The sequence below is a fragment of the Amblyomma mixtum genome, chromosome 5 (genome assembly GCF_055824585.1).
Source record: "Amblyomma mixtum isolate Tamu chromosome 5, ASM5582458v1, whole genome shotgun sequence".
NCBI lineage: Eukaryota > Metazoa > Arthropoda > Arachnida > Ixodida > Ixodidae > Amblyomma > Amblyomma mixtum.
Window position 1 is genome coordinate 51,416,294 of NC_143016.1, and position 13,953 is coordinate 51,430,246.

General features: G+C 45.9%; 1 protein-coding gene across 1 annotated transcript; it reads left to right on the forward strand.

The window, feature by feature from the left end:
• Window positions 1–6,084: 6,084 nt before the first annotated feature.
• LOC149342130 (uncharacterized) lies at window positions 6,085–11,319 on the forward strand. Its single transcript, XM_089546753.1, has 4 exons — window positions 6,085–6,096; window positions 8,148–8,213; window positions 9,528–9,656; window positions 10,651–11,319. The coding sequence occupies exons 1-4, from the start codon at window positions 6,085–6,087 to the stop codon at window positions 11,317–11,319; spliced, it is 876 nt and encodes a 291-aa protein (XP_089402879.1).
• Window positions 11,320–13,953: the final 2,634 nt, after the last annotated feature.

Here is a 13,953-nt window from a genome sequence, read left to right on the forward strand (position 1 = left end):
AGTTCAGTTTGGTTCAGTTCAACGTTCTAGCTATTTACAATTTCTCCATCCAGATGCACCAAAAGAAGAACGCAGGAGACTGAAGTGCGGGATAAACGGTCATTTATGAGCGTCATATTTAAGGTCACATGTTTAAATCTAGAGGTCAGAAAGCAGCAACACCAAAAATCGAGCCGTGTTTATTTCTTTATTTGAAGCGTACTATGGGGATAGGCGAACGTCTGACATTACTTATTCGAAGTACCGTCCTTACGCATATGACCCTGAACCTCAGGACATGCGAAAGCACTGTATAATCTAGGGCACTCCGCATCTCGAACAGCGCATGCAGGAACGAGACGGTGAGACGCTTGCGTGCTCTCGTCTTGCCATTCTTGCGATACTTCAGAGGCACCAGCAATTTAAGAGCGTCACTGGTGTTACCTGTCGGGCACAAAAAAAGAAACACTTTATCCTTGCGTTCAGCAGCTTAACTAGACCTCCTTATGCAGTTTTTGTTTGTGTGACACTTCGTTTTCTTATTTCTTTATTCGCCTCCCACAAAACACGCCCTCATTGAACGAGCAAACGAAGAGTTACAAGATTTGCACTACGGGGTGAAAAACAGGGTTAGGCGAGCTTCATATACAAGATCTTTAAGGTAGCAATTGGAAAGGCTGCTTGACCGAATAGGCGCGTAATGGAGATTCATGATGAGCTTCTCGTGTGTTGCATCCTGTCGACTCTTGCCATTCACTTCGGCTTCATCCTCACACTATTTACCTCTTTTCCGTCATTTGAAAACTGCACTATACCGTTTTGTATCTATTGTTACACTCTTGGTTTCCACAGTGAGCATCCTCATAGTTTTTATTGCCCTCCGGTCAATCACAAACACAAGCTTGCTTAATTCGCTGCCAGTGATGGTTGGTTGGTTGGTTTATGGGGTTTAACGTCCCAAAGCGACTGAGGCTATGAGAGACGCCGTAGTGGAGGGCTCCGGAAATTTCGACCACCTGGGGTTCTTTAACGTGCACTGACATCGCACGGTGCACGGGCCTCTAGAATTTCTCCTCCAAAGAAATTCAACCGCCGCGGCCGGGATCGAACCCGCGTCTTTCGGGTCAGCAGCGAGCACCATAACCACTTAGCCACCGCGGCGGCCGTGATGCCATTTCACTAATGCTCGAGGCTTAAGATAAAACCCTTGGAGGTGCACTAGTTATTAACAACGAAAGTATATTTGCGAATACTGAGGACATACGCCGAAAAAAAGTTCATTATCCGGTTAATGTGCTTGCTCCCATCTGCATGCAATTTCCATGCAGATCGGCGAGAAAATTCCTTACTTGACATCGCATGAAAATATCTCGTAAGAAAAATTGTAGGTGAGCGTGGAAAGAATCTGATTTAGCTTTTATAAACATGTTAGTTTTGTCACGGAAAACAATTTTTTTCCACACCCCCGAAATACGAAGAAATATTTTCGTCCAACAATCTCAATGTACTACGCCCATTGCTCAGCAACAAGCATTAGGGCAGCCGAGTGAATATGCTTGCTAATCACGTCGAGTAAATCCATCGAGGGAAGATTAAGTACGCGCCGAAATATTGGAACATGCTTGTTTTCCACAGATGCAAATTCCAATATAGTCTTTAGGTATTCACCGCGGCCACCGTAGGGCGCGAGAACGCGGGGATAACAACGTGTCCAGCATGCCCAACGCATAGAACACGTGTACGGTACTTCATAATTCTAGAAATAAGAAACGTTATTCCCCTGGTAAAAGCTTCCTGAGGAAAAGGCGTAGAAAATTTGTATGAAGCTTTCCGTCTAGTAAAATAGTCAAAAGCATAGGGAATAGTCGAAAAGATTTAGAGGTAGTGATTCTATTTTTTGCGTAATAAGGGGCAGCGCATTCCCTGACTAACGCATGAACCCATTAGCGTGTTTTATGGTGGTCAGGTAATTTGTTCTTAGTGCTGTAGTAAATCGCCTTAAGCTATCTGCACCTTGACCAACCTCCTTTTGTTGTTATTACAGAAGGCAGCTTGTCCTTCTGGAAGTTCCAGTATTTTACTTTTTTTATCACATACGCTACCTTATTTTTCCTTCTCTGTCGCCCTAAAGCTGCCCGGCACAGGATTGAAGCCTATTTAATTTCTTCAGGGATTCACCGCATGAAATAACGAAGGTGACAAGTACCTCTCATTCCCAGCAGTCTTTTTTTTGTATGCAAACTTAAAGGAAGAATACACCACACTAAGGCTTTTGAGCCTCTTACTATAGTTTAGCTTTAGCCTACCCTAGCTTTTTTATCCCAGAACTTTTACTATCTTCGAAGCCCTTCCAACTTTCATAAAGGTGCACCAGTGAATATGACCGCGTGTATACATCAAAACAATTCCCCAGTAGTGACGGCTTGCTAGAGCTGTCACTTTTGTAGGTGGGCTGAGGTGGGTTGTTCGTCGCAGGTCTCCAAGGCAGGACGATAAGTCCATGTGCGAGCTCTTAGTTTTGCTATGCACGGTGATTAGGTCTTAGTGAGAGAAACGTGCCAATTTTCTTGTTTTCTCTAACAATACCTCGAATACTGAAGCAACAGAAATATTTGTAGCTTGCAGGCTCTATTGATTTCGGCGTGAAACCGTATTTTGAAGAAATTTGCAGGTCTTTGGTCACTGGTATGTAGATGTGTCACGTTCGTACTAAAAGACGCGACAATATAGGCGTGTGTTCTGATTCATGACTTATTCGCTGCAAGGAAACAAGATAAGATGCTTGCTTCTATGCAGGTCAGCGCTCGTAGGTGATCGAAAAAAAAACTGAAAAATTGCAACTGCGAGCACTCACGGAGCCGCATTCAACTGCCAGGCAACCAGTATGTACCGAAATACTTCGTAAAGAAAACAGCAAACGCATGAATTCCGGCACAATATTTTAATAAGCCATTGCTTTTCGCGTTCGAGTGCCGAGCCGTGAAACCGTCCACACCAAATAAACTCATTTCAATAAGCGGCCTCCTCCGGTACCAGCAAATCTTGACCTGCCTTAACCTGCGCGAGAAAACCTTCCTTTTGCTTCTGCAGCATCGTAATCAAAAATAAAGAAAAAAAAGCTCATGTATTGCAGGCCATTGCCACTCATGCCAACCGAAGACAGTCAAGGCGAGGCGAAGGCAAGGTCATCGGCGGATTTTGGCCCAGCCTAATGCATTTAATGCAAGTCTGACTACAAGCTAAAAGACGGCGTAACACGTTGTTCAGCTCAGATAAGAGGTAGAAAGAGAAAGGAAAGCCCTAATGCGAGGCGGATAACCGCAGAGAAAGGTGTCGACTCCTTGTATTCGCGCACGTATGCGAGCGCGAACGAACGAAGAAAAAAGAAAAAACTAATACGTGCAACGACAGAAGACGCCCCAAGGTGGAAACTTCGCTGCAAAGGGTGCTTGAAACGAAACCGCAAAGTAATGCCCCGGGGAATGGCGGAATAAATGAAATTGGCGCCACTTAGGAACGCTCTACATCTATTAAGGGACCGAGAGAAGGAACATAGCTGGAATCTCTCTCCTGCCGATGCCGTACAGGGTCGTCCTTGAACCATAAATAAAGAAGTGCTCACCCGGCGGGAGCCAGACAGACTGCGGCACGAAACTGGGTCCGAGATGGCATACGTGCTGAGAGATCGAAATTTTTGCCTCACTCTCGGACGAGTCCTGCAGAAACTGCAGCGGTCTCCTGGCGAGCGACGGCCGATCGCAGCCTGTTGAGAAGAGGAAACGTGTCGCAAGCTCGACTGGCCTTCAGAAACGGGATGTGCACTGTCCGCAAGGCGCAAGCTGCTATCTCGGGCATTGCGGCTCCGCGGGTGCAGGCCCAAGAAGTTCTCATGAACGAGTGGTCGTTTTGCGGGCACTCCCTTTTCGTGGGCGTATAGCTATGCAGCCGCATGGCTAAATATGTGACGGCGCTGTTTCGAAGGCGTCTTACACAGTGTCCTTAGAACCCACCTGCATTAACAGTATCGGGTCCGGGATCCTCCTGGCATTTTTTTTTCTGCTCCGTGGAATATAAATTCGGCAGTCGTTGAAGTTGTCATTGAACGGAAGACTGTGCCCCCCAAAGAGCAAAAATCCCTACAAGTAGGAACGAGCAGGACTATATAGCAGGTTTTGCGCAGAACTATGCTTGCTTTCTTCTTTTCTGGGGAAATCTGTAGCGGAAAAAAATGTTAAGAATCTCGAATGCGCAAAAAAGCCACCTGATTGCAAAACGAGGCTGTGCTTGCTCCCCTCATGAAACTCACTAATAATCAAAATTTCATTCCACCATTCCCTTCTTTCTTCTTCTTCTTTCTACTGTGTCTCAGAAAGGAAGTGTAATTTAAGGTACTGTCCATATTTCGTGTTGCAATAAAAGGTACTTACTCCATATCAGCTTCATTAAGTTGCGCAGACTGCTAAGTGGAAGTGAGCATATATTATAAAATAGTCATTCAAGGCAATACTGAAAAGCATAGCGCATCGCTTGCGTGACGACCAGGCAAGAGACACGTTCTACCTTAACTCTAAATAATTCTTTCATGTTATCTTTAAATAGCCAGTCCTTAATACTCCACTTTCTTCTGTTTATTTTGCAGCGCGTGCGGTGATATTTTTGTTTTTTTCCGGGCTAGCGACTCATGTATGTGTTTAATAAAAATTGCGGTAACAATCTCAAATGCTCCCCTTTATCCCTAAAAAAATTAGGTTCTCTTTAACATACAACATTTTATACTCCTTAAAACGCTAAGGATTGCGTCTCAGAGTCACTATATAGTTGGCTAGGGTACGTTAAATTCCGTAAGTTCATGATTTCTTTTCAGCTGTATTTTAATGTTGCAAGAAAAAAAATCATGAACTACGTTAAAGTTTGTAAGCTAATAATTTAATTCGCAAGTAGCGGCAGGCTCTATCAAGATAATTATGGTGGCGCTCATCCAGAATGAATGTTAGTACAGGGCCACTTCAACGTGTAAATACATACGTAGATTTTAAATTAGTCGTGAAAGAGTCTCACTAACCTATTCATTTTTACGCGTCAGTGCGTGCAGTAGACCATGCGGTGGGCGATACTGAATGAGTTCTGAATAATGTCAGTTTCGTGCAGCTCTAAATTATGCGCGCTTATTTGCAGTACATTGGCGTTTTTCATTTTGTCTTCGTCTGAAAAACCCTTTATTAGAGACTCAAAACCACGGTTTCGTGCTGATTAGCAGAAAACGTTAGACCCAAAGCCACTACGGCTTTAGACAAGTGAGAATATTAGAAACGTCTCAGATAAGAACACAAAGCGTTCTCTGCCAGCCCTGTCCTTATTTACTACTCTCACAATTTCTCGCCTACATGGAATCAAACTGAGCATAACTGGTACGAACCAAGACAGGCAACCTTGAAGAAGGCACCACCGCACTTCCGTAAAAGGCACGGAAACGTTCACTTTTGACGACATCTCCAGGAGTATCAACGACTACTACGCCGAAGGAGAAACGCCCAAAGCGGCCGCGCGCTGCAACTTGGCCTCAAAACTCTCACGCGTGCCCTCCTAAACGACCTTTCAGGTCAAACCGAAAGTGCCTGCAGTTTCTCACTTTTCTCTTTTATATTCATCTCTTAGGCTGAGCGCCGAAAGTGGCTTCGCCGTGGCAGACATGCAGATTTTTTTGGGCGGCACGAGGCGAAACCCCGACGACCACCCTTTCACGCTCGGGTCCGTCTTTCCTCGTAAGCGCCGCAAGCCTGCGCGTGCGCCTCGTTCAACGCGTGTGACCATATGTGCGCCGCCGGGAAATGGTGGCTAATTCATGCACATGTCGGTAGGCGCCTTTGGCGTCATGAAATAGAAAGTAGGGCGACGTTCTCCCCAGGACACGACGACGCACCCCCGCTATATAAGGGCGCGAATTCCTGTTGACACCGAGCTTTTCTCAACCATTCCAAAAGCGCGCCTGGTGGGACCTCCAGAGGATATACCCGACAAGCGGACGCCGACTGCCTCAAACGTCGATACTCTCTAGAAGACAATCTTCGTGTCGCCGCGGTTACAGCACCCACAAAGGAAACAGCCATGGTATTTCAGGTGAGGTTGTGCGGAAAGCCCCGGGGCGAAGCCAGCTGCCTGGAAGTGTTGTTTTTATTTTTGGTCTACTTTTTCTCTTTGTTTGTTTTCGAGGTATCGAGATGCCTCCAGAGCAGTTCATTTCTATATATATATATATATATACACGGAGCGTAGCGCAAAGAAGCGCACAAGAAGGAAACAAACGACGGCGTGGGAAAGATAAGGTATGAACAGCGTCTTCTTGGAGCCGACGCTTCCTGATGTCCACAAAGGGCCGCGAGCTGATTGCATGGGAGGCGCGCGGTAACGTGGCGCAGATGAGGTGCGTTAGTTTCCGCGAGAAAAGCTGTTTCCTCAAACGTGGCTTCGACAGTGCACAGGCTTGTGCTTTGCATAACTGGAGGAAACGCGTGGCACGACTTACCGTACAAAACCAGGGTTTCCCTCTTTGACTGAAAGTTTCCAGGTCCTCGAGGCAAGTAAACACTCTTACTTGATGCAGCTCATGAAGACAACTGAAGCTTTCTTGAAGCGCTGAAATTTCCACGCCATTCAAAGTGAAAAAGTCAGACTTGTTAATTGTGTTCCACAGATCTAAATATTTTACTCTGTTGGCGATGGCACCAGATCAGAGTGCATTTCTACAACCTGGTTCTCCTCATACTATGTACAAGAAGTATGTAACCTAGAAGCAGTATGTAACCTAAAACAAATCGGTAACGAAAGGGCACAACAACTGTCGAGAACCGTTCTTTAATTTCATTCCGCTTGTTTCTTTCCGTTATATGAGGTTCATGTCAACGTCGGTCTCACTGCGCATGCTGAGGGCCGCATGCATATTTGCTTCTTTTCAGTCCTGCAGTAGCAGCGCTTAAAGTTCATGGGGAAGAGCTTTTAGAGTTAGCTAACTTTAAAGATGGCGCCGGGAGGAGATGGTTCATTCTAACAATTGTGAGGATCTAGGCCTCTATTAAAAGCACATGTTCAGTGACTGTCGGTTATAGGTCAGTGAATATCACTGCTGTTAGCCGTTTGTTATGTTCTGTAGCAAGTTATTTCATTGGTAGACAGAGATGCGCGTTCGCGGGGACCCTGAAGAAATACAGAATGGCCGCTTGAAGAACGTTGTATTATTCTGCGACTGATGACAAAAAGCTTCTTAATTCCTCGTGAGTGATATCCACGAAGTTCAAGCAAACATCTCGCTTGTTGAGTACGATATTTGCAAAATTTAACGCTCCTGTTTGCCCACAAATACATACAAAATTTGTTCATCAACTGAGTTCCTTTTAGCTGCAGCACCAACGCAGCACTTCAATTGCAGAGGAAGAGAAGCCCATAGCTATGACAACCTGCAGCTGCAAGCACAAAGCTCAACACAATTAATTTTTATAGACGTTGCTAAAACTAATTTTTGCTTGTGGTTTTTTTGATCAAATTTTCGATAAGCTAAAGGCCAAGAAAGCAGAGGAGAACAAAGCCAAGCGTTCTACTTTTAGGGGCTAGCTAATTTTACTCCATGCACAGTCTTGGCGTTTACTAGTGCATTCAAATTTACCTTGGTACCAAGGTTTGATATCTGGAACCAACTCTTGGACGCCTTTTTCACACGCACATATTTCTTGAAAAAGTCTCTCTCCTTCTCACACAATCAGCACAGTAAGAAAAAATAAATTTTTATTGCACCCAAACGACCCGTGTATCCTGCAGATTTCGACAGGTTTATTAGCCCCAGCTCGTGCGCATGCAGACCCAAAATACGTCACTGCGCTGTAGCGACGCGCCTTTGGCATAGCAAACTAAGTTGACCGAAGAACTCGTTTTAATCGAGAATATGTGGCGAAGCACTACCCACGACACTCTTCTCAAATGTCGTTATGGCGACAGTACGTCCTTCGAAGCGGATTTCGAGATAAGACATGGGCACCGCACTCCCGTATCCTTTGCGACGTGGCCAGTTGTGCGTGTCGTTCCATAGTCAAGGATGATCCCTTTATGCACTGGACGCCGGCTTGGGCCGGAAAGCCGAGCGTGTTTTTCGTCCATTTCACACTCTATGTGGGTCGCAGGTTCGAATAGCGAAGATGCTGGTGCGAATGAAGCGCCAACAGAGCAAATTAAGTCGGGAGAAGGCGGTAATCAACGTCAACATCTGTTATGCTAGTGCATTTGGTTTCGTTCTTTCAAGATTTTTTTCTCTAACGAAACGCATACCGACGCACGAACTCTAGCATGCAGCGTGACACATAAATTGTACCTTCATACCTTACTTCATATCTCCGCCCGAATGCTGTCGCTAGTGTGGCAAGGGCGAAAGGTGGCTTAAGTTTGCGGTACGTGCTTTTGCGTAATTTTGCACTTGTTTATTTGATGTAGGTACGTTGATGCGCCAATTCCAAGGCAAAGACAGATTGTCACCTTGAATACTAATTTGAAGCGGCCGATAATAAGCACAGAAACGCAATGCACTCCAGCCGAAGTGAACGTGGCAGAGAACTGGAGGCCACGAGCACAAATAGCAGCGCCAGATGTGGTCACTCGCTTTCGTTTTGGTAAAGACTGAAGGCCATAATACGTGCAAGTTACGAATAAAAAAAGCAAATTTGCGGGCTGTTGCTTTCAGATTAGCCTTCGCAGCAGTAATCCACTTGAAGTAAAAACATTTTTTATATTCTGCGCGCGTCACAGAATGATTGCATTTCTCACATGTACGAGGATCAGAATTGACGGCGGTATGTTGGTCGCAAAGAAATGAACATAACGAGCTCGCGGGACTGAACACTAGCAATTTAATGGCTACTACACGTCTATAAAATTACTTCTAGGCGGCTGTAATGGCTGCTTAATGGCACATTTGAAGGTAATAAAAAAGCTAGATGGAATGGCATTTGAGCAGATTGAGTGACCGCTGAATAAATTTTAATTTTCTTTACACTAAGAACGACGCCACACATACTCCCGGAGCACTAAAGGTGAATGCCTCTTACACGCATGTTTTACTCGAAAAAGTCACTGTAAAGTAAAAACGCTGGTTTGATCACAACTAGGTGGTGGTTCCAGCCACACTTCAGTGTCGATAATCGCAATTTGTCAACACTTCGCAGCAAGAGACGAAATGGAAGATCAAAGAAGAACTACAGCCTACAGTGCACGAGACTGTAAGCGTGTAATGCAGTCATTGCGCAACTAAGAGACGTATTATGTTGGTAGTACACAAGCAGGCGAATTAACGATGACGTGAGAGAACACACAGAGGTTTCGCTGCACTGACGCATCTGTCTTTGTAAACTTGAAAAGTTATCTTTAATGAAAGTTAGAATCGGCTGCCTTTTAGGACAACACAGATTAAATTTCGCTGCTAATGTGGTGAAGTTTCGCGCATCCCAGCCGTCATACAAATACTTCAGTCTGATTCCAGCCGCTACAGCCTGATCATGTCGTTCTTTCAGGTGCTCCTGATTGCCGCCGCCGCCAGCACCGCAATCGCCGGCTATGCCCGGCCCGCATTGGCGGCTCCCGCAGTCGCCGCACCCGTCCTCGCAGCCCCGGCTCCGGCACCAGCAGCTGTCCTCGTGCAGGTGAGTGGAGTCGCCAGATTACAGGAAACGTCACCACCATTATAGGCAAGGTTAAGCCTAGTTCACGACAAACGCGTCGCCCAGTGACAAATTACATCGATTATGCGGCCACATTATCGAAGCCAATTTCTCAAATTCACCATTACTACTTAATTATTGCCTCTGGAGGAACAGCTTAGCTAAAAAGATTACTTGCTCCGTAAACGCGCGGTTAACCGAACCGAATGCCTCATAATATTGCTGGTTTTGACTTGAGAGCACTGTCAGTTAAGCATATCTCTTTTAGTGTGCCTCGGCTTCATAACGTAGGTGACTGCCTCAGAAAGCTGTGCACAGTGCGTGCCACCATTCCATTTCCAAGAAAGATTAATAATCTTCATGTTTCGTTACCTCCTTCGTTTTTCAAGGTTTAAAAATGATTATCTAAGATTATGCAGTAGCCAAAAAATTATTGAAACATACAATTTCAACTTCCATTGGGTTTGCGCACGCCGCACAGTTCCTGTACATTTTGTTTTGCACAGTGCTTTCTCTACCGAGGATATTCATAATGGCAATGTGATGTCCAGAACATTCGCTATGATTCCCGCTGTCTCAATAAAGTTCAGATTGTGCGTTCCCTGCGCAGCAGGAAAGGTGAGCGGCAGTGTTAATCGCTCACAATGCGCCGAACTGAACAATATAAACAGCATCCTTTGGGTATCATCAGTTCACAGCCAGCGTATTTCTTCCTACTCCATACCCGTAAATCTGTATTTTAAGTGAGGCCCTAAACGATGCCAGATAACGGTCATTTGAAGTCCGCTTGTGTTCTTCGATGTTTCTCCTATTCCCCTTTCATCTCTAAAGTATTTACAGCAGGCTACATGGCAGCTTGTATTTGTCGTCCCCACGTCAGTAAGGCCCTTCTTGTGCAGCCACTATAAACTAACATTTGTCTTGCGCACAGTGTTCTCCCTGATCGATTCCTTATTGGGTGTTTCTCCCTTCCCAGCCTCCGCACCCGTACAGCTTCGGGTATGACTCCAAGGATGAATTCGGTACCCACCAGTACCGGAACGAAGTGAGCGACGCGGCTAACCAGAAGCGTGGAAACTACGGCTACAAGGACGCCGTAGGAGTATTCAGGCAGGTCGACTACGTGGCCGACGCGGCGGGTTTCCGGGCCAACGTGTACACCAACGAACCCGGCACTGCTCCTTCGGCGCCAGCAGCGGCCGCCTACACCTCGCCGGCCGCTGCCGTGGCCGCTCCCGCGCCCGTAGCCGCTGCCGTACCCGTGGCACGACCGTTCGTACCCGCCGCTCCCGTGGTGGCCGCTGCGCCGGTTCGGCCCGTTCTCAGGCCAGCCCCGGTTGTCGCCGCTCCGGCTCCTCTCTTCTATGGCCCAGCTCCCGTTGCCAAGGCCTTCCCAGCTCCGGCCGCTCTCGCAGCACCAGCCGTGTTCCATGCACCGGCACCCGCTGTCTTCGCACACCCCTACGCTGCGGCGACTCCGGTCGTCCACTCGGCGGCGCCAGTGCTCCCGGCTCCAGTAGTTCATGCCGCGGCCCCCGTGCTGCCGCCACCACCTGTCTACGGCGTGCGGCCAGCGGCGGTCGCCCTTACGGCCCCAGCGCCCGCTCCTCTGGTTGCCGGTGGACAGTATTTCCATTACTACTGATAGATCGTCCCAGGTGTCCTGGATGAATCACTCGTCAATCACATCACATCATCAATCGTTTAATATCAAGTCGAAAGTAGGCCGCACGTGAGCAAATCGACGAAGTAATGCCAGCTTTCTGTACTTGCTCCACAGCTCTAGCGCAGCGGATCGGAAAAATAAGACGCTGCGCCATTCTGCGCAGCGGTATGCATGAAATGAGATAGTTGTGGGCACGTTTGTTCTTTAGGGCTATTGGAGCACTGCATCAGGAGGCAAGTGTCTAGAGAAAGGCTCCCGTGAAGTTCTGCATCGGGCAGGTGAAAGCACGGTTCAAACGAATTATATGAAGCCACGTACCGTCCATACAGGTAGGCAAGGAGCAAGCGGTGTAGCATGTTTTCTTCGACAGCCTCTAAGGTTACAATGAGCTACCAAGTAGCAGGAGAGAATTTGAGAAAGCCTGTGTAGAGGCCATTACGGCGATGGGGCGGGGGGGGGGGGGGGGGGGGGGGCGGGGGGGGGGGGGCATGAAGAACATGTAAAGCGTTAGGTTTGATTCCAGATTTGTTCTGGAGTGGGTAACTGAATGCTGCAAAAGATCTGGCTAACGCCATCTCTTCTCCGAAGCCTGAACAATTCAGCCTGCAGAAACCCGGTTATGAAAAGCGAAGCCCGTAATCTCCCTTTTATGGCCGCTACACATTGAGAAGTAAAAAGAGGCTATTGGTCAATTCTCGTCTTAAATATCATATTCGGTGTATCTAGTGTTGGCATTTATAGTCGTTCAGTTGTCAGTAATGGGCTCAGCACCCAGAACAGCGACTAAATGAGGCAGACATGTCAGCCTTTCTCGCTAAATTATAGTTTCCGCACTTAACGACCCCGGAGTAATATTTTTCTTATCAGTGCTGCGTGTAGTCTGGAGCTGTCCGAAGCTTTCATCGCTAAAGGATTGTTGAAAAAACCGTAGTTTCGTCAGTCATCCACAGTTACACACATAAATCTACAAAGCTTCTTCCACTAGTGCATCGCACTCCTTAGGTTGGGAGTTCGGCACATTCTGTTTGTTAGTTTCGGGAACTATGGTCTAGTCTAACACCCTTCACTCATTGGTAGATGAACTCCATGACTGCATTGTTATCGTATTGCTTAGCAGCGTAAAACAACTTCGTTCGCAACGACACCATAACTTCGATGTCTTGAAACCACTTTTGTCTCTGGCATGTCGCAGTCATTCATTCAAAAGCCATGGCAAATGAATGGTTTTCGCCCGCTGCTACCACTGTGTGTTTTCCGTTGCCGCATTGAGCGTAGAACGTTCGAATCTTCAAAGCAGAATCACTGGATGAAGCATGTATGCAATCGCGTTTATTCTTTTCTATATGTGTGCAAAGTACGTATTTTTGCTCAATATAATAAAAAAAACTGTGAGGAAATTTTTGTTTTCATGCCTTCTGTAACCCTTACACGCATGTACATAAAATTAAATACCATGGTGTGGCTAGTTGCCGGCACAGTTAGAACACTAAACAACAAGTTTCCTTTCGTCATGTATTCGTTAACTAGGCAAGCAAAGTATATTAGAACAGCAAAAAAAAAATTATCTCTTTAGACAAGTCTCCTAGTATAATATAAATCTCACATTAATCGTCAGCTATAATTAAAAGTATCAAACCTGCTATTCGAAAAAAACTCAGCCCATGGCCATGACCTTCTCTCTAATAAGCCCAAATGACAGATAAAAAGGTTTCCAACGTGTTTAGAAGGCAAGGCTACGGAAAGTCCGACATGTTTTCAAAGGCAGGTTATGTCCAACAAAAAATGTTTTATACGGAATATGCAATCACATTTCACTACATGGCGCCGCCCAATAGAAATCACGAAACACTGTAAAAATAAAAATGAGCAAGGACATGAGTCTAGAAAGAAGCATAGGCAAAATATTTCAACTCGAAAATCACAGGCAGAACACGTGCTGCTACCTCTGCCTTGAACGGTGAGTACTACTTCACCGAGACAACCTTCACGTTATCTGCATGCGCGTTCTACGCGTTTATGCAATACGTAGCTTTAGCTAGACGCATCGGCCCGATCAACACGTTGAAATATCAGTTATTTTCGGTTCATGGCATTCGTAGTTCATGGTCGTGTGCGCAAGCATATGCATATAAAGGAAAAAGTACATGTAGAATCCAAAAAACTGCCTCCTCTTCAGAAAGCGATGCTTGGAAAAAATATAACCACTTATTGAACGAAGTTGAAGACGCATACAGACGAATTTCAGAAGCTGCGCTTAAGTCGTACATAATTCAATGCATCACTTGAGGGTGACAGATAAATAATTAATACAACTGGCTGCATAATTATAACACAAAATTACTAATACTCCTCATTTTGTGCAGTAACCTGAACTGTTCTTGAGTCACAAAAGACAAAAGAAAACTCTTCACGAGAAGTCTTTCTTCTGTCTTGTTTTTTCCTTATTCATTATTTTGTTGTCTTTTTTATCAGATAGACCGAAATGGAAAAAAAGAGTCAATAGATTGCATAGATTTAAAATTCTCCTTTCATTATTCTCAATTCCACTCTCTGAGTAGTACTTCTACAGCTAAAATATTTCCGTTACAAGGACATGATGGAAGCACGCTCAGA

Bases quoted from the DNA above. Each gene is read 5' to 3' on its own strand.
- LOC149342130 (XM_089546753.1), top strand. The intron at 8,214-9,527 runs GTAATCAACGTC...TCGTTCTTTCAG, and splicing joins AATTAAGTCGGGAGAAGGCG to GTGCTCCTGATTGCCGCCGC. The intron at 9,657-10,650 runs GTGAGTGGAGTC...CTCCCTTCCCAG, and splicing joins CAGCAGCTGTCCTCGTGCAG to CCTCCGCACCCGTACAGCTT.